Below are 25,003 nucleotides of genomic sequence, written 5' to 3' on the forward strand. Positions count from 1 at the left end.
CTTGATTCTGACCCCTTCCCAGCCGGGCCCCTGAAAGACTCCCCCTGCCTGGCCACCCTGAATGAAGATCTAGGGAGAGAGCATCCCCGAAAACCAGATGCGACACATCCAGGAGCTGAGGGCCAATGCAAATGTTTACTCTCCTGACTGGTTACTGAGCCCCTCGCTGGGCTCCCCTCACCCCCACCTCATCTCCTACCCATGGTGCCATCAACCCAGCCCTAGGATCGCCTGTCTCTCTTATCCAAGGTTCTTCCTCTCGGCATCTCTCTGCCCCAACTAATACGCTCTCTCGGATGTTTTCCCAAGCTCATTGCCTCTAAACCTCCCCCACCTGGCCCTCAGAACATCCCGATGTCGTGTGAGCGCCTCCTCTTTTGGGGTTAGTAGTAGGTCTCCTTCTCCACCCAGCCTGTGGAAGAGAAGAGACCAGAGTGAACCGGCGAAGGCATCAAGGGGAGAAAAACAGAAAGATGAGCCAGGACAGGGTGGGAGGCCTGAGCGGGGAAGGCAGGGCCCCAAGTGGAAGGCGCAGCGTGGTGGGGTCAAGGACTAGAGGGCAGGGTCCAGGCACTGCACAGGCCAGGCAGTGACCTGGGGAGAGGGGCCATGGGGCTGCAGGAACCATCTGCAATGGGACAGCCAGTCAGGAGCCTAGCAACCTCCCAGGCCAAGGTGTGGGGGAGCCTCACCGCCGGGATAACGACGAATGATGAGTCTTCTTATTTCATCATACACAAAGATGAGGAGGCTGTAGGGGGTGGCACAGAGCCACCAGGTTATCCTGAAGAGAGCAAAAGCTGGTCAGCAGAGGAGGAGAGAGGCGCCTGAGAAAGGCAGGCGCAGAGAGCGTGGCTGGGAATCGAGTGTTTTGTTTATTGTGTATGTGGGGTAAGGGAGTTAGAGAAGTCGAGGTTCGGAGGCTCGGAAAAAGAATGAGACCGGCACTTTACAGGAACAGATTGCCTTTAATGAGGCGAGAAGGGGCAGCAGTCAGATTAGTGAGCTGCTGCACTAACCCAAAAGAAGAGTAAGTATATATAGGCATACATGTGGAAGTCTACTGTCTTAAGGGGGCCTGTTCTTCTCCAAGGTTGTTTGGAGTAGTTATCTCTTAAATGGCTGGGGCAAGGAATTCTGGAGATCGGCCAGAGGCTGGACCAGCCGGGAGCTGGGGTAACCAACCTTAATGTCCATTTTTTCCTTCGGGTGAGAGAGTTCTTTGTTTTGCATAGAATGGTGGGGAGGATCCGAGAATTTTAACTCCAGGCTATTTTGAGCCACGTAACTTTGCTTCGGTGTGGAAAGTTGATTCCTACCTTTTGAGGAGGCCAGAGCCTGGAGAGTGAGGGTGGAGGGCCCAGGACAGGAATATTAAAAAGCCAATGAGGACAGAGTGGGATAAATGCCATCCAAGAGGCATATTCTGTGCTCATGGAGATTATATACTGGTTTCCATGGAGTCACTGAGGGAGAGCCCCCTTTGCTTTCCGGGTCCCCTAGCTCTTGCACCCACAAGCAGGATGGTCCATCTGAGACTAGATGTGGGGGATATCTTGCCAGGGAACATATATCCTCCTCCATATTGCACGGATGGGGAAATCTTTTTCTTCCTGAACCTCTTCAATAGACCAAGGAGCTGACTCCAGAGAGGGGTAGGGTGAGGACCACATTTGTCCCTTGAGTGATAGAGAGATGGCCTAGACCAGCACTGTCTGATAGAAATATACTGTAAGCCACATGTGAAATTTATATTTTCTAGGAGCCACATGAAAATGAAACAAGTAAAGTTATTTTAATATTTTGTTTAGCCCCAAATATCCAAAAGATTATTGTTTCAACACATAATCAATATAAACATGTTTAATTAGTTATTTTACCTCCCTTTTTTATCCCCAGCCCTTGAAATCCAGTGAGTATTTTACACTGACAGTGTGTCTCAAGTAAGACACTGAATTTTTGGTGGAAAATGTAGTCCAACCAAAACAATAAAGTTGTGTTTAATAGAAAAATACTTGACAGTGCCTTAGTTTTTAACTTTCGGTAACTAAAATTATAAATTCAATTTCTCAGTCTCACTAGCCACATTTCAAGAGCTCAGTAGTTGCATAAGGATGGTGGCTACCCTGTTGGACAGAGCAGGCCTAGGCCATGGCTCACTATGTGTGCACACACATGCCCTTCAACCGATAGAAGCAGTTACATACATACAGTCACGCAGCCATTCAACAGCTGGTACCATATGTCTACTCTGTGTGCTAGATCCTGCGGAAATGAAACTGAAGACATGATGGTCTTTGATCTCAAGAAGCTCAAGTGATTGGAGAAAAGAGAGAAACACACAGAATAAGTAATCACAGTGTTAGGTGATGAGTTCAGTGGTCAAGGTTTATACACCATGTTTGGGAGCATGGTTAATGCCCAACCACACTTACTAGCATTTGTATGTTGACATGATTAGCAACATCAGCTGAGCTACTATTAGCAAAGTGCCCCCCAGGTGCCATGCTCCATGTGTTATATGCATCTCTACATGTAATTCTCGGACAGTCTGCCAGATGTGTGTTATCGAGACTTTGCCGTGAAGCTGAGGCTCAGAGAAGTTACCAACTTGTCCAAGATCATAGGATAATATACAGTACAGTTGAAATTCAAACTTGGAATTATCAGCATCTAAGGGCAGTGCCAGTGTCTTAGTAAACATTAATTTAGCAGCTACACAATGCAAAACATTGTGTAAAACACTGCAAGGAACAGAAAGGTGAGCAAAATGAATAAACACGTAGAAAATCAGTTGGGAGAATACACACTAAATCATTAATAGAGGCTGCCAATTCAGAGTTGGGGGAAGGGGGAGTGAAATGGGAGTTTTGGTTCTTTCTCTACAAAACTGTTAAATGAAAAAATTTCATAAGCATATACTAATATAAAAAATGAAAACATAGGACTTGAACCAAACAAGGTACCAGACAGTAAGAATTTCAGTGTGCCCACTCACATACATACATACATATGAAAACATATTTGCAGAAGTACAGCAAAATTAGCCTTGCATAGATTAGACTATTTTATGATTGCATCAGTTCCGAGCAATACGTGGCCTAGGACAACTATACCATGCATTATTATAGAAAAGAAACCACTCTGTTAAGCACTGGTGAATCCACTAAATTTGCATGTCTGGTGAGTGCAATCACTCATCCCTAATCCCTCCTCAAATAAGATGCGTTTCTGGGAGCACAGGCGGTCCTCTCTACATCACTGAGTGCCGCCTGCCCCACTCGACTTCCCACTCAACCGCACTTCCTCCCATATGCTTCCCCTGTGCCCAGAGAAGCCTTGCCTTGCCCCCCTCCCCTTACTCACTTGAGTGGGTACATTCGCAGAGCCACGTCCATGCCTGGAGTGTAGGACAGAAAAGCGGCCAGGATTGTCTCCTCCAGGATCCCAAATATGAGGATCTTGTTTCTGAGAGGAGATGTTTATGGGGTGAGGGAGGTGATCAGGGAGAGATAGGGGGTGCAGTTTGGGGCGGGGCTGGGGCTGGGGGGCGGCTCTCACTTCATGCCCTGCTGGAAGATTGAGTTGCGGCGGGTCTTACAGATGAGGAGGTCAGCCCACTGCACGATCACGATGCTGACAAAGAAGGCCGTTTGGCACGTGAACTCCAGCACCTTCCGCTGCTCATAGGTCTGGGGAAGGACGGGCAGAGGGGAGCCATCAGCGTCAGGAGGGATTCAGCTATGCCTCAGAGGGTGCTTCTTTCTTCTGCCTTCTCACACCCCAAGGCTGAATTAGGGGACCTCTTTAGATTCCCACAGCCCTTCTCACATATCTCTGTCATAGCACTTTTCACTTTGTGTTGTGTGTTTATGTTTTCCTTATCTGATTGAGAGCCCCTCAAGGGCTAGCACCTCTTCATTTTTATCTGGGTCCTCCCTCCCCATGCTTTGTTCAGTGAGTGGTAGGGAGGATGGCTCATAAATATTTACTAAGTTAATCAGAAGAGAGGTGTAAAAGAAGGTGGACTCAAAAGGAAAGCAGGGTCTGAGGAAACAGGTAAGGAAGATGGGACTGTAGGGAATCTGCATGCAGAGGGGAAGGGACACCCGAAGAGTGGGCCCAGATGGGAAGCATTCACTCATCCATTCATTCATTCTTTCATTCACATTTTGCACAGAAGGAAGTTAAGAGTCCAGTGGGGAAGATAAATATGCGATGTCAGCACAGTAGGCTGGTTATAAGAGGGACATCACAGAGGGCTGTGCAAGCACAGGAGAGGTGCATTTAAATTAGATTGGAGAAAAAGCTCATTAAAAAAAACAACAACAACATGTTTGTGGGACTTCCTTGACTGGTTAAGACTTCACCTTCCAATGCATGGGGGTGTGGGTTCAACCTCTGGTTGGGGAGCTAAGATCCCACGTGCCTCACGGCCAAAAAAAACAAAACAAAAAAACAAGAGAAGCAATATTGTAACAAACTCAATAAAGACTTTAAAAAGTGGTCAACATCAAACAAAGTCTTTTTTAAAAATAGCATGTTTATAAATAACTTGTAGCTCGAATAAAAAATTGGAAAATGTGTAGGACCGAACAATAATGAGATACTACAGATAGAACTTCATGGGATGTGGTCAGAGTTGTACTTGGAGGGAAATACAGAGCTCTAAGGGCTTCCCTGGTGGTTCAGTGGTAAAGAATCTGCCTACAGGGCAAGAGACGCAGGATCAATCCCTGGGTGGGAAGATCCCCTGGAGAAGGGAATGGCACCCTGCTCCAATATTCTTGCCTGGAAATCCCATGGACCGCGGAACCTAGAGGGCTATAGTGCATGGGGTTGCAAATGTTGGACTCGACCTAGATACTAAACTATCACCACCACCATAGAGTCCAAAACAATAGAAAACAAAAGCTGGAAATTGATGAGCCAAGCGCTGAACTTGGAATGAGACCAGTCAGCACATTTATGTGCATCAGATCATGCCACCCCTGCCTCTGCAGCCAGCTACCGAAACCAAACCACTCCCATCATCACAAAAATTTTAGTTTCTGACTCACTGTCATTCTAACAGTGCCTGTCCTCATCTTTGGAGATTTAAATATCCATGTTGATGATCCTTCCCATACCGTGGTCTCACAGTGTCTTCATCTTCTACTCCAATGGTATACTCCCTTCCCCACCTGATTGCTTGCTCCCATGATTAAACTCCAGATGTCTTTTTCAATAGCCACATTTTTTCTGTGATTTCACTCTCAAGCACCTCTTTTCTCTCTGTTCACCATCTTCATCTTTCAATCTCACCTACTTTAGTATCCCCATTCCAACACTTCTTTGGACTCCTCTTGGGCTTACAATCTGTTAACCCGGTATGTTATCTATTTGGCTATTATCTTTCTCCCTTCCCACCCTGTGCCCCTAACTAGAATATAAGCTCCACAAGAGCAGTCTCTTGGCTATTTTTGTTCACTACCATATCCCAGGGACAAAACAGTCTCCAGTGCATAGAAGATGCTCAACAAATATTTGCTAAATGAATGAACGGTGACCAACTGAATTACTGCCAGAGGTATTAGCAGTATGTAGGGTACCTCCTAGGGAGGAAGCTCTATACTTGATAATCTGAAGATTGCAGCAGTGGAAGAGGCATAGACCTCGCCTTTATGGCATTTGTTTGGCAGGGCAGTTGTTCTCAATCCGTTTTGCAATATCTTAAGACGTTGCTGACATAATTTGATGTTAATTCAAATTAATTTTAATTATCATTAGTTGATTGCAAATAAACATATGACAAGCTTCATCTTGGTAGCAGGGAGATGGTTTCAAGGTATAAAACTAACAAGGGGCTTGATCCGAGGATTAAGGAGATGTTGACAAGGTACACAGCAGGGAGGACTCTGGGCATCTTTGGACCTTGCTAGTGGGGATATTGACATCTGTCGGCCTTGAGAGGCTCAGATAGTGGAAATCTGTTGGAGAAGACTCTTGAGAGTCCCTTGGACTGCAAAGAGATCAAATCAGTCCATCCTAAAGGAAATCAGGCCTGAATATTCATTGGAAGGACTGATGCTGAAGCTGAAACTCCAATACTTTGGCCACCTGATGCAAAGAACTGACTTGTTCGTGCTGGGGAGGATTGAAGGCAGGAGGAGAAGGGGACGACAGAGGATGAGATGGTTGGATGGCATCACAAACTCAATGGACGTGAGTTTGAGCAACTCCGGGAGTTGGTGATGGACAGGGAGGCCTGGCTTGCTGCAGTCCATGGGGTCGCAAAGAGTCAGACATGACTGAGTGACTGAACTGAACTGAACTGTTTGTGCGAGCCAGCTTTCCAACAGTGTTCTTGATTTTAACGTACTTTTGAGAACCCTGTAGTTAGCTTGGTTTGGAGGCATCATGGTGACATGGGAAAGTGCTGGGCAGGAATCAATCCAGAATTCTAGTCCAGCTCTTGTAGGGATTCACTGTGGGGCTTTGAGCAAGTCACTAAACATTTCCAGACTCAGATTCCTCATTTGTAGGATGAAGAATAGGCCATCTTGTCCTCCACGGACTGTATATGAAGTCTCTGGTCCTATGATTCTAGCAAAAAATGGTGTCACATCTCCCACTGTCTCGGAAATTGGGATGGAAGTGTTCACAAACACATACTTACTAAAATTCTTAAATACATATTTTTGGATAGGGGGCTTCAGTTTAGACCTCATTTATCTTGGTTGGTAGGAATGACTAATACAGAGAGGCATCCTCTAAGTTTAAACAGTTTAGAATGACAAGGAAGAGAATATACAAAGAAAATAAGTTTTCAGATTTAAAATCCTATTCTTTGAACTCCCATGGAAAAGGGGAATAACCGGAGAAAGAGGATCCAGCACTCATTTCTGGGGCAGTGATGATTAGAACCTGGAAATCAGCCTCCCAAATGTTGATTGACAAAGAAGATTTCCAGGTCCAAGGAAGCCAGAAAGACCCAGGAAGATATGAACAGGCAACAGACAGTCGTAATTAACAGAAATGAAGTCACTGTAAACAAAGAGAAGAATGTTTGCTGATGTGATCTGAGGTTGAGGTCAAATGTTAGGAAGCTCCTGTAGAACTGGAGATGAGGATCATCTCTGTCTGCCTGGTGTCTTCTGCTAAACCCATTTCTCCTGGTTACTTCTTCACTCTTATTGGCCAGCATTTACTACCTTGCCTTTCACTCACCCACTGCTGTCCATAGCTGTCCTCCAGGTCATTGATGTATCGATTTTCCCAGGTGACGCGGATGCCCAGCAGATCAGGAGGCTTAAAACCATTCTCAGCCAAGATCACAAAGTAGGTGAAGAATCCTGCCAGAGCCTGGATCATCCCTGTCAGTGATAGTTAGAGGTCAGGGGAACCTCGCTCAGAGGAGGATCTCAAAAGGCAGACCATGGAAGAGGTGGCGCCTGGGACTTGCTTCTATAGCAGGGTTGATGTGTGTCTGAGCTGTAATGTTGAAGATTCATGCCATCAGTGATCTGACCCTGCCATCTCTGTTGGACTTGCCTCCAAAGTCTGACACTGGTTTCTAAGCTGTAACCCAGCGTTATATAACCGTAAAACTGGAAAGGACCTGAGAGGGGGTTCATTCTCTCTCTCTCCACCGAGTGAATGCTGGACTCCTGCCCACTTTCTCTGACACCAGGACACTCATCAAGTCCTCTCTTCCCCTCGCATTTCTCGCATCTGCTCCATGCCTCTCTGTTGGTCAAAACCTCCGTCCCCACACCTGGAAACCATAGCCGGCTGATGCTAATGTTTGCCTACTGACCACAGAGCTGTCACTGCAGATACCTGCACAGTGATTCTCACAGCAATTCTGAATTGTCATTTACGTTTCATCAGTGGGAAAACTGAAGCACGAAAAAGATTCAGTCATTATCCGGAGTGGTACAGGTAGTAAGTTGTGATACTGAGATTCAAACATAGATATGGCTCCTAAATCTGTCCCTTTTCTATATGTTTCCATCTCTAAATACTGATATTGTCTCCTCTGTCCGTATCTCTTGCCTTTATCCGCATTGTGCCTGGCTACTCAAGAACAAAGAAGTGTCTTTCGAGACTTGGACCCACTATAAATACTATCTGTGTCCACAGCCTCGTTTCCCACTACTTCTTTATCAGGAATAAGCACTCCACCAACTTGATTTATTCACTCTTCAGCAACCAGGTATCGCCTGGTCCCCGTCTGACCGTCCATTCATTAGCTGAGCCCTATCTTCCGGCCCCAAGTCTAAGTCCTGGCTCCTCCGCAAGGCCTCTCTGTCCGCAAGATTGGTGAGTCCTTCTGCCTCGTATTCCTGTAGTGTGTCCTATCTGTACTCAGTATGTGGCACTCGGAAAACAACCTGCCGTTCTTTCATGTGTGTTTGCGCCTTTCCGACTGGATCGTTAAGTCAAGAGCAGATCAGAGATAGTGGTTTTTTGTGCTAAGGCCTAGCACAGTTCATAATTAAGAAGATAGCTCCCTGAACTTCCAAACCAAGACTGGCCTCATGACCCTTCTGGGGTAGCCTCTCCCCACTCCCTTCCACCCCTCATTCCTGCAGCCGCACCAATCTGTCCGTAGGCCATGCCAATGAGACGGTGATTCACCAGCTTATCAGTCTTTGCGTTCCTTGGAGCCCTCTTCATGATGTCACTCTCAGCTGACTCATAAGCCAAGGAGATAGCAGGGACCTGGAGGATGGAGGGTGGAAGCAACAGGGAACACACAGTTCAGAAGGAAACTCAGAGAAGTCACTCAAGCTCTGCCCCTCTGCCTGACATAGATTGTCCCAACTCAGTCCATTTCATAGGAGTTCCACGAGCTGGGTCCCAGCTTGGTCCTTACCATGTCAGTGCCCAGGTCAATGCAGAGGATGGTTATGGTGCCCAGAGGCAGGGGGATGCCGAGGAGGATGAACATCAGGAAGGGGGTGATCTCGGGGATGTTGCTGGTCAGGGTGTAGGCGATGGATTTCTTCAGGTTGTCAAAGATCAGGCGGCCTGGGAAGGATGGTCAACCTTCTGTGAGCAGCACAGAGACATCACACCTCCCACAAACCAGCTCCTGGGCAGAGAGGCCACTACAAAGCAGTGTCACACAGTCCATGAAAGGGTCTTGGGCTGTGGCAGCCTGAGTTTTGTTTCTAAATTGTGTGACTGTTAGTTAAAGCCATGATTTAAGCATGTCAAATTTGTATACTCTGCGTTCTTGGATTCAACATGGCTACTATCATCTGATCTCTGAAAATCAAGCAGGCTGGGGCCTGGTGAATACTTTGAGATGTCTGAGAATGCCAGTATAAAAGCCCTAAGAAGATTAAGGCTGGATTTGCAGCAACATGGATGGAACTAGAGATTATCATACTAAGTGAAGTAAGTCAGACAAAGACAAATACCATATGACATCACCTACATGTAAAATCTAGAATATGACACGAATGAATTTACAAAGCAGACAGACTCACAGACGTGGAAAACTAGACTTAGGATTATCAAAGGGAAGAATTACGTATATGTAGAACTGAGTCACTCCACTGTTCACCAGAGACTAACACAATGTGGTAAGTCCATTATACTTCAATTAAAAAAAATTAAGGCTGAAATGGAAAGACCCTGGGCATGGGTTCCAGTTGCTTTTTCTGCCATAACTAACTTGTGATCTTGGGCACCCCTCACCTCTCTGAGCTTCATTCCTTCTGCATTGCAAGATGGCTTGAATCCTTCCCTGACAACCTTTTAAAAGAGCATCACCCCTCCTTCCACTCCCTGCTTTACTTACTTTTTTCCCATTGCACTTGTCTTCTTTTATTATATTGTTCAGTTGATTTTCTATCTATCTTAATTCAACTAGAAATTAAGTTACCTGAGAGCAAGGAGGTGTCTTTTTACTCCCCATTGTTGAATCCCCAGCATCTAGAATAGTGCCTGATACATAGTTGATGCGCAAACGTTTATTGAATTGAGTGGACATACAATACTGAGGATTATACAAGGTCTCAATACTGAGGATCATTCATGGTTTCAATATAATGTTAATCATTATTATTATGTGGATTGTAATAGGTTTTAATTCATAGCTCCAGACAAAAATCAGGGAGCCCAGGAAGCAGAAATCTGGGCTTCACCAATGGGAATTGTCTCTGTGAAAGAGGGGACTTGATTTGGCTCATTCAGTCAGGCTCCAAATGACCCTGATATGTCAACATCATTCAGACAACAGGTTGCCTCAAAGTCCTCCTGAAATTGTGAAGTACAGAGTAGTCTTATGGATATGGCTACACCCTGAAACCTACAGTAGAATCCTACAGTAGAAACCTACAGCAGATTCAGGTAGGGTCTCCTGACTCTCCATGAGAGAAACAAACAAACTACGCTGCACTGGAGCTGCCTGGACAATCTGGACTTTCCTCCAATCACATAAAGGTTCCACATAGTGGTGGTCTAAGAATCAGCTGAGTCCAATTTGCAAAACTGTGACTTACAGTGATTTTTCCCAGTGTGTACAGGAGGTTGGAAGATGGGCAAAGGAAATGAGAATAATGTGCATCAACTCTCACCTGAGTCTGAGGGCCAAGTAAGTCCCTACCCTGGGCACCCAGCTTCCTCACCCTCCTCCACACCCGTGACAATGGAAGCAAAGTTGTCATCCAGTAGGATCATGTCGGCGGCCTGCTTAGACACGTCGGAGCCGGCGATGCCCATGGCGATGCCGATGTCTGCCTTCTTCAGCGCCGGGGAGTCGTTCACCCCATCCCCCGTCACCGCCACAATGGCTCCCTGGAGGAAGCACAGAGGGAGTGAAGTAGCACTGTATCAGGTTCAGGCCCCGTCCCAAAGGTCAGCTTGATTCCATATCCCTTGTTTCTTGATATGGCTTCTTGGCCCTTCCTTCTCCTGCACCTCCTGAGACAGCAAAACTGTCAGGGAGCCCCCAGATAGATGCCTGTCTCAGGGGTTCACAATCGGATGCTCTCTGGCTCCTCCTCCAGCCCAGCCCACATGTTGCTCTGCTTGGTCTGGGGCTGGGTGACTTCCCAAGCCTCCTTGGTCTCCCTTACCAGCCTCTGACATCCCTCTACAATGATGAGCTTCTGCTGGGGCGAGGTCCGAGCGAACACGATCTCAGTGTGGTTTTGGAGGATCTCATCAAGCTGCTCAGAGTTCATATCCTTTAGTTCTGAGCCATGCACCACAATGGCTTGGGCGTCCCTGAGGAAGAGGGATTTCTAAAGGTTAGCTCCAGGTGTTGAGAATTCACCAGGCATCCTGGTACCCTCACACTCATCTTTGCTGTACCCTGCATGTTTCTCCTTTCAGCCCCATCCCCTCAACTTGTCCCCAGCCGTGAGACTGGCACACTGTATCCCTGCCCCCCACCTCTCCGTCCCTCTGCTCTGCCTTCTTCTTTGGCCCACCTTCATCTGAAAACCTACTGACACAGTCGCTTGGTCATTTTCCTATTATGTTTTACCTACCTACAGAAAGAACCTCCGAAAGCTTTAGTTGGTGGAGCAAGCTAAGGATGGAGGGGGAAAAATGGTATATCTGAGTTCTTTAGGGGGTCTCACCTAGGATTGACCTTGCTGACAGGGATCTTGAGCCGGGCAGCAATGTCCTCTGCTGTCTCAGAGCTCTCTGAGATGATGCCCACACCCTTGGCAATGGCCTTGGCTGTGATGGGATGGTCTCCTGTTACCATAATCACCTGGGTTGGGAGGGGAGGGAAAGAGAGCAGAGTCATCTTCAGAGAGGTCCCCAGTCCTTCACCTCTGTCTCCAAGAGCTAACAGACCACTGCTGTTATTCCACAGGGGTTTAAGTAGCTCATTCCCGAGAACTTGGGCTGTCAGTCAAAAATCTTGCTATGCTAGCTTCAACCCTTGGGAGGGGGTCAAAGCCGTCAGACCATAAAACATAGGACAAATTGGACTCTGCTGCTGCTGCTGCTAAGTCACTTCAGTCGTGTCCGACTCTGTGCGACCCCATAGATGGCAGCCCACCAGGCTCCCCCATCCTGGGATTCTCCAGGCAAGAACACTGGAGTGGGTTGCCATTTCCTTCTCCAGTGCATGAAAGTGAAAAGTGAAAGGGAAGTCGCTCAGTTGTGTCCGACTCTTCGAGACCCCATGGACTGCAGCCTACCAGGCTCCTCCATCCATGGGATTTTCCAGGCAAGAGTACTGGATTGGGGTGCCATTGCCTTCTCCGGTTGCCCATGAATAAATCAGGAATTTGAGTGTCTTTACTATACTCAGATGGAGAAGGAAATGGAAACCCACTCTTGTATTCCTGCCTGAAAAAGCCAGTGGACAGAGGAGCCTGGCAGGCTACAGTCCACGAGGTTGCAAAGAGCCTGACGTGACTCAGCACGCACAAGCACACTATATTCAGAATTTCATCTAGCGCTCCAGAAGCTATTCTGCCTCTTTTTTAAAAAATTATTTTATCTTTTTAGTTGGAGGATACGTGCTTTACAATGTTTTGTTGGTTTCTGCCATACGACAACCCAAATCAGCCATAAGTGTACATATACTCCCGCCCTCTTGAATCTCCATCCCACCTCCCACCCCATCCCCCTCCTCCAGGTTGTCACCAAGCATCAGGTTGAGCTTCCTGTGTTACACAGCAGCTTCCCACTAGTTTTATATATGGTAATGTAGCTGCTTCAGTGCTACTCTCTCAATTTGCCCCACCCTTTCCTTCCCCTGTTGTTTCTCTAAGCGCTTCTCGGCGTCTGCATCTCTATTCTTGTTCTGCAAACAGGTTCATCAGTATCATTTTTCTAGGTTCCAGATATATGTGTTAATATACAATAGTTTTCTCTTCCTGACATACTTCCCTCGGTATTACAGACTCTAGATTCACCCACCTCACTGCTGCTGCTGCTGCTAAGTCGCTTCAGTCGTGTCCGACTCTGTGCAACCTCAGAGACGGCAGCCCACCAGGCTCCCCTGTCCCTGGGATTCTCCAGGCAAGAACACTGGAGTGGGGTGCCACCTCACTAGCACTGACTTAAATTTGCTCCTTTTAATGAGTGAGTAATAATATTCCATTGTATGTATGGACCACAACTTCTTTATCCATTCATTTGCTGATGGACATCTCTGTTGCCTCTATGTCCTGCCTGTTGTAAACGGTGCCACAACGAACATTGGCGTACCTGCGTCTTTTTGAATTATGGTTTTCTCAGGGTATATACCCAGTAGTAGGATTGCTGGGTCATGTGGTAGTTTTATTCCTAGTTTTTAAAGGAATCTCCATACTATTCTCCATAGTGCTATACTTCCTTTTTAAGCTCAAAGACAGAAGCACCTACCATTTGAACAACTGCAGTAAAGGGACGTCTGGAAGAATCCATCTCCCTAGCAAAATTTCATCCAGACCCAGCGCATTCTGATCCTCACCCTACCCCTCTTCTTCCCACTGCCTCCTTGCGTCCCTGGGTTCTGGCGCTTTTGCAGGTACCTGGGCCCAGCCCTAGTCCTATCCCTTTCCTCCCCAAAGATCAGGTGCCCATGTGTGTGGCCTTCTAGCCTTCTGTTCTCCTAACCCTCCTCACGTTGTCTGTGCATGACGGCTTGTCTGTCTCTCTCCTCTGCTGGACTGAGAGTGTGGGGCCATGCCTATGATTCATGTTAAGCTTCCAGCTTAGCATAATTTCTAGCGCAGAGTAATCCATCAACAAGCAATTATAGAACGAAGGAAGGATCGCTTCCTGGGAACCGCTGCCCATGGTTCCCAAGTGCCCTCTAAGCACATAATTCTCAGGCTTTGGTGGGAGGGAGAAGGGAACTATCTGACTGTGGCTGAACTAAGAACAGAGGTCCTGGAAAGGTCAGTCTATTCACTCCCAGAGCGTGGAAATAAGCCTTGAAGGGGTTTTCCCATGAGCCGTCCTCATTCCATACTGGCACTGCTGGCTTGCTGGATGAAGTGCTAACTAAGCTGGGATTACCAGGGACTCAGGCAAGGTGCGCTATGAGCAGTTCCCCCCTCATTGCTTTCCAATGCCCTGGCTCGGTTGTGGGGCACTGGGGCCTCACAAAGCTCGTCCTGTGGGGTGCAGGGAGGATGTAGGAGGAACCCGCAACCAAAAATTCCAGGTGTGGCTCAGACTGAGCCCTCAGTGATGGGTTTTTAGGCTTACCGTGCCCTGAACATTTCCCAGTAGCTCGTTAATAATGACGTGTAGGACAGTTGTCGTACCTAGGCTTGCCTCACCAGAACTACTGTTCTACAGCAGTTTCTGGAAGTACCACCTCTCTGCCAGCCCGGAGAAATAAAAACAAAGTCAGTCACCCCAAGAGTGAGTTCCTAGGACCCAATTTCACAGAACATGGAGATGCATTCACATAATAGAAGAGAATGGCTCGCTTCAAAATAAAAGGCATCTAGTAGTTTCTGGAATTCGTCAAGTACTAAAGGAATTTCATGTCTCACTTCTTGATGCTGTCTGTACCTCTGGAGTTCCCACATACTCTTGCAAGCTGCCTTCCTTGTTCCCTTGGGCCCTCTTCCCCCAGATCAGACCCATTGAGAGAGAGCTTCCAGCGCTGGTGACCTTAACTTCAGGTGCTTGCTGCTCAGCTGCAGTTCTTAGAGGAGGCTGAATTCATAGCCAGGGCCAAATGGCCTCATACTGTTAAGGGCCTCAGGTAGTGGCAAATACGATGGGATAATTTTTTTTTTTTTAATGATTTGGTATTCTTCATTAAAAAAAAAAAAACTTTTCATTTTATATTGGAGTAGAGCCAATTGGCTTCCCAGGTAGCTCAGTGGTAAAGAACCTGCCTGCCAATGCAGGAGACATAAGAGACATGGGTTCGATCCCTGTGTCAGGAAGATCTCCTGGAGAAGGACATGGTAACCCACTCCAGTATTCTTGCCTGGAGAATTCCATAGACAAAGGATCCTGGCAGGCCACAGGCCATGGGCTTGCAAAAGAGTTGGACAGGACTGAGAGATAACAACAACATAGCCAATTAATAATGCTGTGACAGTTTCAGATGGACAGCAAAGAGACTCAGCCATATATATACATGTATCCCTTCCCTGCTGACTCCCCTTCCATAATGGGATAATTTTATTTCAGTTTTCTTTTCTTTTTTTGGCCATGCACACACAGCATGTGGGATCTTAGTTCCCCAAGGAATCAAACCCACACCCCCTGCATGGGAAGTGTGGAATCTTAACTACTGGACCATCAAGGAAGTCCCTTATTTTAGTTTTTTAAAATCATTCATTCCTAAGGCCTGAACACATGACTATCTGAGAAACACCAGTCCCACCGTCAATTGTAAAAAAAAATTTTGCTGCCACGCAGCTGTTATCTAGCCTCTTTCAACAGCTTCATCACATCCATCAGCTCTGCGTCAACACCACTTTGGAGTTAACCTTGGAAGGTTCTCACCGCTGGGACAACACTCTATATTGTATGCTTAGTCGTGTCCCACCCCCTGTGACCCCTGGACTGTAGCCCGTCAGGCTCCTCTGTCTATGGGATTTTCCAGGCAAGAATACTGGATTGGGTTGCACTTTCCTTCTCTCGAGGAGCTTCTCGACCCAGGGGTCAAACCTGAGTCTCCTGTGTCTCCTCCACTGGCAGTCAGGTCCTTTACCAGCGAGTCGCCTGGGAAACCCAACCCCCTGTTTAGCCACTACACTTCATCCTCCTTGAAGGATGGCCTCCTGTGTACATCTTATACTCCCCTATAGGGAGAAAAGGGAGTGATGCAGAATTCCTCGCCAAGCCAGCCAAGCTTCTGTCAGCTTCAGGTCCAGAAGAGGTAAGAAATTAAAGTGTAAACCTGTGCCCAGAACAAGAACGGGCCCAGGAAGCACCAGCCTTTGTGCTTCAGGTGCCAGCTCCAGACCCGCCTGAATCCCCTGCGGACCGTTACCTGAGGATCGCTCAGCCTCGCAGGCCGTGAGCGGGCCCTGCGCCCGCAGGCACCCTGACTCAGGTCACTTCTTGTCTCCGGGGTGGGCCTCCCCACCAATGGACACTATTATAGTTCTGCTTCTTGCTAGAGATCCATAAACTCCCCGATGAAGTAAACTTTCGACCACCTGCATAAGATCTATACTTCTCATCCCAGCAGCCCACCTGGAGGCTGAGAAAATGCAATGAACCCCTTCTCCGTTTAGCTACCATAGCATGATGCTGTAGCTCTGTGGAGGACTATCAAGATGTATGGTTACCCTGGCCAGCTGTGTTATAATGAAGTACTGTTCCACCCCAAAGCATCCTGTAGTACTCAGGGAATTCACTCAGAGTAGTTTCTGCTATCCATTCCTCGGTTCCCACTGTAGTGACCAATCACTGTACTTAGCGTGACCCAGACTGCTCAGAGACGAACTGCCAATGGTTAAAGGTCAAGAGGAAGTCAACTCTGACACAGAGCATCCAGTTCTCCTTAAATACTTCCAGCCCCACCCCAACTCCAACCTGCTCTCCTAAATATTCCAGAATATCAGTGTGAGCAGAGAGGTGACAATACCTAATCTATAAAGATGTGTAGAAGTCTTAGAATTTGACCTTGGAGGGAGTTCCCTGGTGGCCTAGTGATTAGGATTTGGTACTTTCACTGCAGTGCCCTGGGTTCGATCCCTGGTCGGGGAACCATCCCGCATACCAGCCAAAATACAAAACCAAGCAAACAAGCAGCAACAAGTGGTAGAATTTGACCTGGGAAAGTGGAATACAGATCATCTCAGAATTAGAAGAATGTTGCTGCTGCTATTCCATGAAGTCCAAAGTCCTCTTCTGACTGAAGGGACGTTCCCATCTCTGGGTTTGCTCTCCGCTGGGTTTGCTCTTGGACCACTTCATTTTAAGCTTCTAGCTTTTGCTCCTGGACATATACCTGTTACGGCAGCTGCTCACCCTGAGTCAGATCCATCGAGGGCCCCAGCTCTGTCTCCCATTCTCACAAGTGTCTGCTCCAGGACCCCAGCCCACCTGGCTTCACCCTTTTGACAACCCACTCAGCCGTACATTTTTATGACATCTTCTAGCACTTTGCTGTCTCCAGTGTGGCTTGCAACCAGCAGCAATGGCACCACCTAGGAGCTTGTCAAAACTACAGCATCTTGGGGTCTTCTGGACTTACAAAAAAAAAAAAGGATTTGCATTCCAATAAAAGCCCCAGGCTATTCAATGCACATCAGTTTGAGAAGCACTCTCCTAGGGCTTAGGTTCTCAAACCTGTCTGCACACTGTAATCTCTAGGAGACTTTTGAAAAATACAGATACCTGGCTCCCAATCAGAAACGTGAAGGGGTCTGGAGTGTGGCCAAGGCATCAGAGTTTTAAAGCTCCCCTGGGGATCCTGTTTTATTTTTTAATTTTATTGAAGTATAGTTGATTTACAATGTTGTGTTCATCCCCTGGTGATTCTAATTTAGGACAAGATTCTAACTACAGAGGGCACACTGTAAAGTTCTCTCTTAAGACTAAAACTTATAAGCTCAAGGAAGCAGAAATCAGCTCAATTAAATGAAGAACCTACTCTGTCCAAGATTTCCTACAGTTGATCCAGGTTAGGATAGGTGAGGGGTGTCTGGATTGCTCCGGCACTTACCTTAATCCCAGCACTCCGGCACTTGCCCACAGCATCAGGCACAGCAGCTCGGGGAGGGTCAATCATGGAGATGAGCCCCACAAAACAAAGGTTATTTATGGGAAAGTTGATTTCATTGGTGTTAAACTTGAATCCCTTGGAGTAAGTGTTAGGCAGATTCAAGAAGCAGAACCCTGGAGAGGGACAGAAGAGGGGACCAGTAGTCATTCTGCTGTGTCTCTACCCACTTGCCCCAACCTCCTAGATTCTTCACCCCACAAATAATGACAGTTTTGACATCACTCTGCAGAGGCTTTTCCCACAGCCACCTCACCTAGCACACGTTCCCCCAGACCTCCCAGATCCAAGTAGGCGTTTTGGAAGGCGTCCTTCATTTCATCATCTATGGGGTACTCCTGCCCTTTCAGAAGGTAAGTAGAGCAAAACTCTAAGATCCTCTCGGGCGCCCCCTTCATCATCAGGACGTGGGCCTGGGAGCTGTCTTCCCGCAGGTGGATGGACACCTAGGGAGAGGAGAGGAAGCTTCGATGGGAGGAGAGCACGAGGGTTGGGTCAGAGAAGCAAAGTTAAGCTGTGTCATACCTCCATTTCCTTTGTTCCCTGACCCAACACAGCCCTCCTCCCTGCAGTCATATCTGTGACCCAACACAGCCCTCCTCCCTGCAGTCATATCTGCTCTTTGGTCGAGCCCCTTCCTCCTTTGTAGGACCCCACAGCCTGGTATTATTTGCACACAAATCTCTGTTATCTTCTTAGCCATACTTGGAGCTAAGGGCAGCCAGGCACTCTGTTTCCCTGGCTTCCTCTCTGCCTGAGTGGCTGGTTAGCAGAGACAGCAGAGTAAACAGGAAAGAGAGCTTAGAGCCGAACACCTATGTTCTAGGACCAACAGGAAGGCTTTCTTAGCTTTCTGGCCTCAGGTCTGTCTATTTAACCTCTGCAAACCTTAGCTCCTTTGAGAAAATGTGAAAGATCTGCGATGCCCACTTCATTTGGCTTTTATAAAAGAGAGAGAGTATTAATGAAGAATATATTGAAAAACATTGACAGTTCTTTACCATGATTGGTTGAGCCTGAAGGATGGGATTAGGATGAATAATAATAGTAGCATTTATTGAGCACTTACTATGTGCCAGGCATTGTTCCAAGTGCTTTACGTAAATCGTCATTTTAACCCTCCAGTCACTTCCCTGTGAGGTAGGCACTATAAAGTTCTTTGTTTTATAGATGACAAAACTAAGCTTAAGCTGTGTCCAGAATCACATAGCTAGAAGGTAGAAGCAATCAAGGGAAGAATCCAAATAGACTGACTTTAGAACATGCTCTCTTAACCAGCCTATGTTCTAAATTCTTTGTTAACTCTGTCATCGCGTATTTGGTGACTGTCTACTTAATATTTATGATTGTTGCTTCATCTTTATTAATACTGTCTTTATTTTTTTCCTAAAAGAGTAAGGGTATCTATTCACTTTGAGTTACCAAACTCTTCAAGCATTCTGATTTGTTTGCTGCTTAAAGCTCAACATTCAGAAAACGAAGATCATGGCATCCCGTCCCATCACTTCATGGGAAATAGATGGGGAAACAGTGGAAACAGTGTCAGACTTTATTTTGGGGGGCTCCAAAATCACTGCAGATGGTGATTGCAGCCATGAAATTAAAAGACGCTTACTCCTTGGAAGAAAAGTTATGACCAACCTAGATAGCATATTCAAAAGCAGAGACATTACTTTGCCGACTAAGGTGCGTCTAGTCAAGGCTATGGTTTTTCCTGTGGTCATGTATGGATGTGAGAGCTGGACTGTGAAGAAGGCTGAGCACCGAAAAATTGATGCTTTTGAACTGTGGTGTTGGAGAAGACTCTTGAGAGTCCCTTGGACTGCAGGGAAATCCAACCAGTCCATTCTGAAGGAGATTAGCCCTGGGATTTCTTTGGAAGGAATGATGCTAAGGCTGAAACTCCAGTACTTTGGCCACCTCATGCCAAGTGTTGACTCACTGGAAAAGACTCTGATGCTGGGAGGGATTGGGGGCAGGAGGAGAAGGGGATGACAGAGGACAAGATCGCTGGATAGCATGACTGACTCGATGGAGGTGAGTCTGAGTGAACTCCGGGAGTTGGTGATGGACAGAGAAGCCTGGTGTGCTGCAATTCATGGGGTCACAAAGACTCTGACATGACTGAGTGACTGAACTGAACTGAACTGAAGTCGCTTCAGTCGTGTCCGACTCTGTGCGACCCCATAGACGGCAGCCTGTCCCTAGGATTCTCCAGGCAATCACACTGGAGTGAGTTGCCGTTTCTTTCTCCAGTGCATGAAAGTGAAAAGTGAAAGTGAAGTCGCTCAGTCGTGTCTGACTCTTCGCGACCCCATGGACTGCAGCCTACCAGGCTCCTCTGTCCATGGGATTTTCCAGGCAAGAGTACTGGAGTGGGTTGCCATTACCTTCTCCGAAACAATATGGTGATTTCCTTAAAAACTAGGAATAAACCTACCATGTGACCCAACAACCCCACTACTGGGCATGTATCCTGAGAAACCATTCTAAAAGACACATGTACCACAGTGTTCACTGAAGCACTGTTCACAACAGTCAGGACGTGGAAGCAACCTAGATGTCCCTCGACAGATGAATGGATAAAGAAGCTGTGTACATACCTCCAATGGAATATTACTCAGCCATAAGAAGGCGTGAATCTGAGTCAGACCTAGTGAGGTGTGGTGGCTTCGAATATTTTTATGTTCACTTTTGGGAATGATAAATAAACTATTTTCCACATGTTGCCAGTAAAATTTGTATAATCGCACCTTTGGTAATTTTATTTATATGTTAAATATACTATTATTTTGTGTTTATGATTTTTTTTTTAACCAATAAACAGAACACATCTCCAAACCGAAAAAAAAGAATATATTGAAAACTGTGAAGTACAACGGTTAGCCATTCTAGGCCCCTGGCCAGTCTCCTGGAAACATGACGAGGGGTCCCTGTGGCTCAGTCGTGGAGCAGAGGGCATAGTCATGAAGGGAGCCTGAAGGACAGAGATCAGTTTCAGTTTTCGTTTTCCTGTGATCTGATCTGAGCAAAGGAGCTATTTCTGATGTTCCTGTAATGATCGACAGGAAATTCCTGCTACGTAACCTGTCGGGTAACAAAATCAGCACATTGGGAGGAACTGAGCCTGCAGTGCTGAGGGAGCCAGACCGCACTGGCCCAGGGAGAAGCCAGATGGGAAACCTGGGTGTAAGATGTAGTTACAACAGCTCCTCGGGAAACTTTCCAAAAAACTATTTTATTCAAAATATGCTTAAGCAGTTAAAGGGGGAAAACCTTAACTCACGTAAGCAGAAAGCTGTAAAAAAACAATTTAAAAGCTTAATTTTCTGAGCACTTAAAAAGCCCCCTTTGCTGACTATCTCCAATAGGAGATTACTGGAGATGACAGCAAGATCTGCTTAAGCTGGTAATTTAGTCACACACACACAAATCGCAACTTAATAGAAAATTACAGATGAAAAAGATGGGAGAAACTGGAAATGTCAGAACTGAGAAGCTTCTTCCTTTCATTTCAGTCTCAGAGAGGGAGAGAGACCAGGCCTTGCAAACGACCAACAGGCTAAGATGTCCCTTGCATATCAGGGCCTCTGACTGCCCCGAGAGCAGAGCAAGCCGATAAAGCGGCTTGTTTATGGGTAGGGAGAGAAAGGAGTCAGAGGGGTTTTCTTGGGGCCCCAGGCAAGCCCCACCAGAGTTGGCGGCTTGCAGACTGGCCGAGCACACTTGGTATAGAGGAGGATTTTGCTGTTTGAACTTGATACTTATTAGCTCAGAAAAGACGTCTAATAGTCATCTAGGGGAAAGATTGCTATTTTGTTGGACATCCCAACAAATGTCATAACTATGTTTTGCTTTTATTTTGAATCTTGTGGAAAGAGAGGTACCTAATTCTTTCCAGTTGAAGGCTTTAATTGGGCCTTGCCAAGCACAAAATTCCTGTCTGGTTAGTGAGGCCACTAAACATCAGGAAAAAATAGAAATAGGTTTGCAGTCTGGGCCGAGGGGACCTATCTTATTTCACTGATGAAAAGCCAGTTGAGACAAAAAACCTACAGGTCTGGTTCTTAAGCTTTTACTTGTTCAGCATTCAATGTGAAAGTGCAGGTAATTTGTTTTAAAAAGATCTATATAGCTTTTTATTATGTTGTTGTTATTTTTAGTTACAAAAATGTTTCTCTTGTGACAAAAACTTTTAAGATCTAGTCCTTTAAGCAACTTTCAAATATAAAAGTATGGACCACTTCACGAATTTGCCTGTCATCTGGGGGCCATACTAATCTCTGTATTATTCTAGTCTTAGTACATGTGCGGCGAAGTGAGCCCTGTTACGTGTTTTTAGGACTCAAAACCTAAACTGACTTTTGGGAGTCTCATTTCTTTTCTGTTATCCACACCTGAATGACCTTTACAGTATTGCATGAATTTAGAGAATTGCACTGTCCTAAGCAAATCAACCCTTAGCTGCTAGAGCTCCCACCCCAACGGCGATGCCGCTGTTCCCTCCTTTCCGCCAGAAGCCCTCCTAAAAGTGTGCCAGTGTTCCCACATAGGAGGGAAGTCCTGGGTTCCCTGTCCCTTTCATGAAGTTTACTGGGAGGGCCACCACTGTCCCTCCCCCAGCATTTCCCCTTCTCTTGTCACATCTCCCTGGATCACAGACACAATGACCCTAGAAAAGCAGCTTCAAAAACAGTCAGGAGAGCCCTGACCGCCTACCTGATGATGGCAGCTGCTAGAACTGCAAGCATGGAATGAAAAGAAATATTTGATGACTTGTGAGATAAGGTGCTCAAGGAAGTGACTGACAAGTCTAACATATTCTTCAGCAGCAAGTCTCCCAGTTGCCACCGAGATGCGCAGCCAGCCCTTGCTGCCTGTGGACATTTCAGAGAGGACTTCATGACTAGCTCTCTGCACACTGATGTAGCCTCAAGACTGCTTAGGGCTGAACTCCTCTTCCTTTATCATCTACGTCTGCCTTTGTCTGTTTACCACTTTCCCTTGGGCTTCCCTGGTGGCTCAGTGGTAAAGAATCTACCTGCAATGCAGGAACCGCAGGAAACTCAGGTTCAATCCCCAGGTTGAGAAGATCTCTTGGAAGAGGCCTGGCAACCCACTCCAGGATTCTTGCCTGGAGAATCCCATGCACAGAGGAGCCTGGCGGGCTACAGTCCACAGGGGTGGAAAGAGTCGGACAGGACTGAAGCAACTTGCTCACTAACATGCACGCACTTTCCCTTGAGGTGAGCCTGCCTCCTAACTGGGGTGCCAGTTACACACTGTATCTTGTTCTATAGTTCAGACATAAAGGCAAAGGTAAAGCTCCCCCTTCCTCCGGAGGACGAGCCCATCCCCCACTGCTATTTCCTACATTGGTCGGTTCTGTACCTGGTACTTGTTGGTGGAATTGAAGGGAATCTCTGCCACCTTGGGGCTCTTCTCTCTCATCTCCTTCACGGAGCTGTAGGACTGCTCGATGAACTTGAGGAGCGCTGACTCTGAAGCATCTCCTGTTGTTGTCCGCTGCCAGGATGGGGTTGGTATAATAAGCCTGGGAGGCGTGGCACCTGGGTTTGCCAGTGGTAGCAAGGAAAGGGACAGAATGGGGAGGGCTGCTGGGGGCATCACCCAGGGCCAGGAAAGAGAGATTTAGGCTTATATGCTGGACACTGAAATCCCCTCTACCCGCTTGGGCCTGACACCTTAGCTATGGGAAGGCTCTCCTCATTCGCCTTAAAATCAGCCCGGTTGCAGAGGCCAGCGATTCGGGCTAGGATAAACCAGGTGTCAGAGCCCTTGGCAAATGTATTCCCTGAGAAGAGAACAGAACTGTGAGCAGGGCAGGGAATGGGAGAGTTTAAAGCAGGGGGTTATTCACCTCCCGTTCAGCATCCAGACCCTCCTCAGAGACATCTCCTCTTCTCCAGGCCTCCTGGCTCTCCTCTCACTCACCAGCTCTTTCCTCACTGTGTGGACTCAGCACGCCCTCTCAGCTACCCATCACATCTCCCACATCCTTCCACTCTCTGACCACCAATGCCACCAGTCACCAACCAGTCTGTTCTTCACTGGTGTCGGCCTCGTAGATGGTCTTGTCGAACCACAGGTGGGCGACGGTCATGCGGTTCTGGGTCAGGGTGCCCGTCTTGTCGGAGCAGATGGTGGAGGTGGAGCCCAGGGTCTCCACCGCCTCCAGGTTCTTCACCAGGCAGTTCTTCCGGGCCATGCGCTTGGCCGTCAGGGTCAGGCACACCTGAGGCCAGGAGGGGAGCGGCGTTAAATGAAGAGGAGAGCTCTGCCACCCACAGCACTATGTGGTTTGGGAAACCTGATCGTTTTTACTGCTCTTTTAATTTTTGGTACTTATTTCCCTTTCGTTGTCACCTAGCCTTTAGAAATCCCATCTGTGGCCACAGTAAAGGAAATTAGGAAAGTGATTCTGGTTTGGTTTGTACTTTATGGCAGAGTTTCAAAAAAAGAGTGCATTCCTTTACCAGGGTATTATAGACAATGATCTCCTATTCCTTCTAGGCTATTCCTCTCCCCCCCCCCCCCCCCCCCCGCCTTATCCTTTCATCTTTTCTCTTCCACAGCCTCTTCTCCAATCAAGTTCAGGCTACACCTCTTTCTCAAGTCCAGTCTTTTTAAGGACCACGTTGAAGGCTAACCTTTGACTGTGGTATAAGATGCTGTGGGTGGAGGAGGGTTGCACCAATAGTTTAAAGAAAGAATGAAGAGGAGAGAATGACAAAACTGAGGACTGTTGCAGCGCTGAAAAGGACTTGAGTAATCACTTAAACCAGAAGATTTTTGTTAACCATAATTCAAGTGAAAACCAGGCATGTGGCAAGGTTATTTTAAAAGCGAATAAATTCTTAGGCTGTGGATATGTACAGAATTTGAACTGTGGAATTTTTATTTACATAACATCATGAGTCCTGATGTTTTTGTGCTAGTCCAGCCACACCCTGGATATTGTTCTCATTTCCATTTTAAGAAGGATATTGATAAAGGAGCGCAGGCCCCAAACAGGTATCTGACGATCATGTCACAGATAGAAGGGCTAAGGGAAAAGGGATTCTTTGACCTCCCCACCTGCAGAGTTTGAGGGGACATAATGGCTACTGCAAAAAAAGGGTAGGTTTGTAGAAGACAGAGAATTGACTTATTTTGTGTTCCTTCAGATGAGAAAACTAGGACCAAACAGAGAATCATATGTCTATTCAACATAATGAAATCTAACTAGAGCAATCCAGCAATGAAATGAAGTCAGATAAAAGGGGGGTAGGGTTCCCATTGCTAGAAATCATCATCTCCTACAGATTTTATACAGGATATTTGGCATTA

The 25,003-nt window shown here is 46.8% G+C and overlaps 1 protein-coding gene and 1 pseudogene across 1 annotated transcript in view; both read right to left on the bottom strand.

Moving 5' to 3' along the window:
• Positions 1-239: 239 nt before the first annotated feature.
• Positions 240-25,003, bottom strand: part of LOC128044334 (sodium/potassium-transporting ATPase subunit alpha-4) — a 33,174-nt gene continuing 8,410 nt past the window's right edge. Inside the window, exons 8-22 of the mRNA XM_052636488.1 lie at positions 23,711-23,909; positions 23,359-23,468; positions 23,045-23,179; positions 17,910-18,099; positions 17,597-17,769; positions 11,583-11,719; positions 11,073-11,223; positions 10,623-10,791; positions 8,861-9,015; positions 8,583-8,706; positions 7,210-7,355; positions 3,562-3,692; positions 3,367-3,468; positions 693-784; positions 240-412 (exon numbers count right to left, since the gene is read on the bottom strand). Of these exons, the coding sequence (XP_052492448.1) occupies positions 384-412; positions 693-784; positions 3,367-3,468; positions 3,562-3,692; positions 7,210-7,355; positions 8,583-8,706; positions 8,861-9,015; positions 10,623-10,791; positions 11,073-11,223; positions 11,583-11,719; positions 17,597-17,769; positions 17,910-18,099; positions 23,045-23,179; positions 23,359-23,468; positions 23,711-23,909 (2,043 nt within the window). The 3' untranslated portion in view covers positions 240-383. The remainder of the gene's footprint in view (positions 413-692; positions 785-3,366; positions 3,469-3,561; positions 3,693-7,209; positions 7,356-8,582; positions 8,707-8,860; positions 9,016-10,622; positions 10,792-11,072; positions 11,224-11,582; positions 11,720-17,596; positions 17,770-17,909; positions 18,100-23,044; positions 23,180-23,358; positions 23,469-23,710; positions 23,910-25,003) is intronic.
• Positions 21,883-21,977, bottom strand: LOC128045861 (uncharacterized; annotated as a pseudogene).

The sequence above is a fragment of the Budorcas taxicolor genome, chromosome 3 (assembly GCF_023091745.1).
Source record: "Budorcas taxicolor isolate Tak-1 chromosome 3, Takin1.1, whole genome shotgun sequence".
Taxonomy (NCBI): Eukaryota; Metazoa; Chordata; class Mammalia; order Artiodactyla; family Bovidae; genus Budorcas; species Budorcas taxicolor.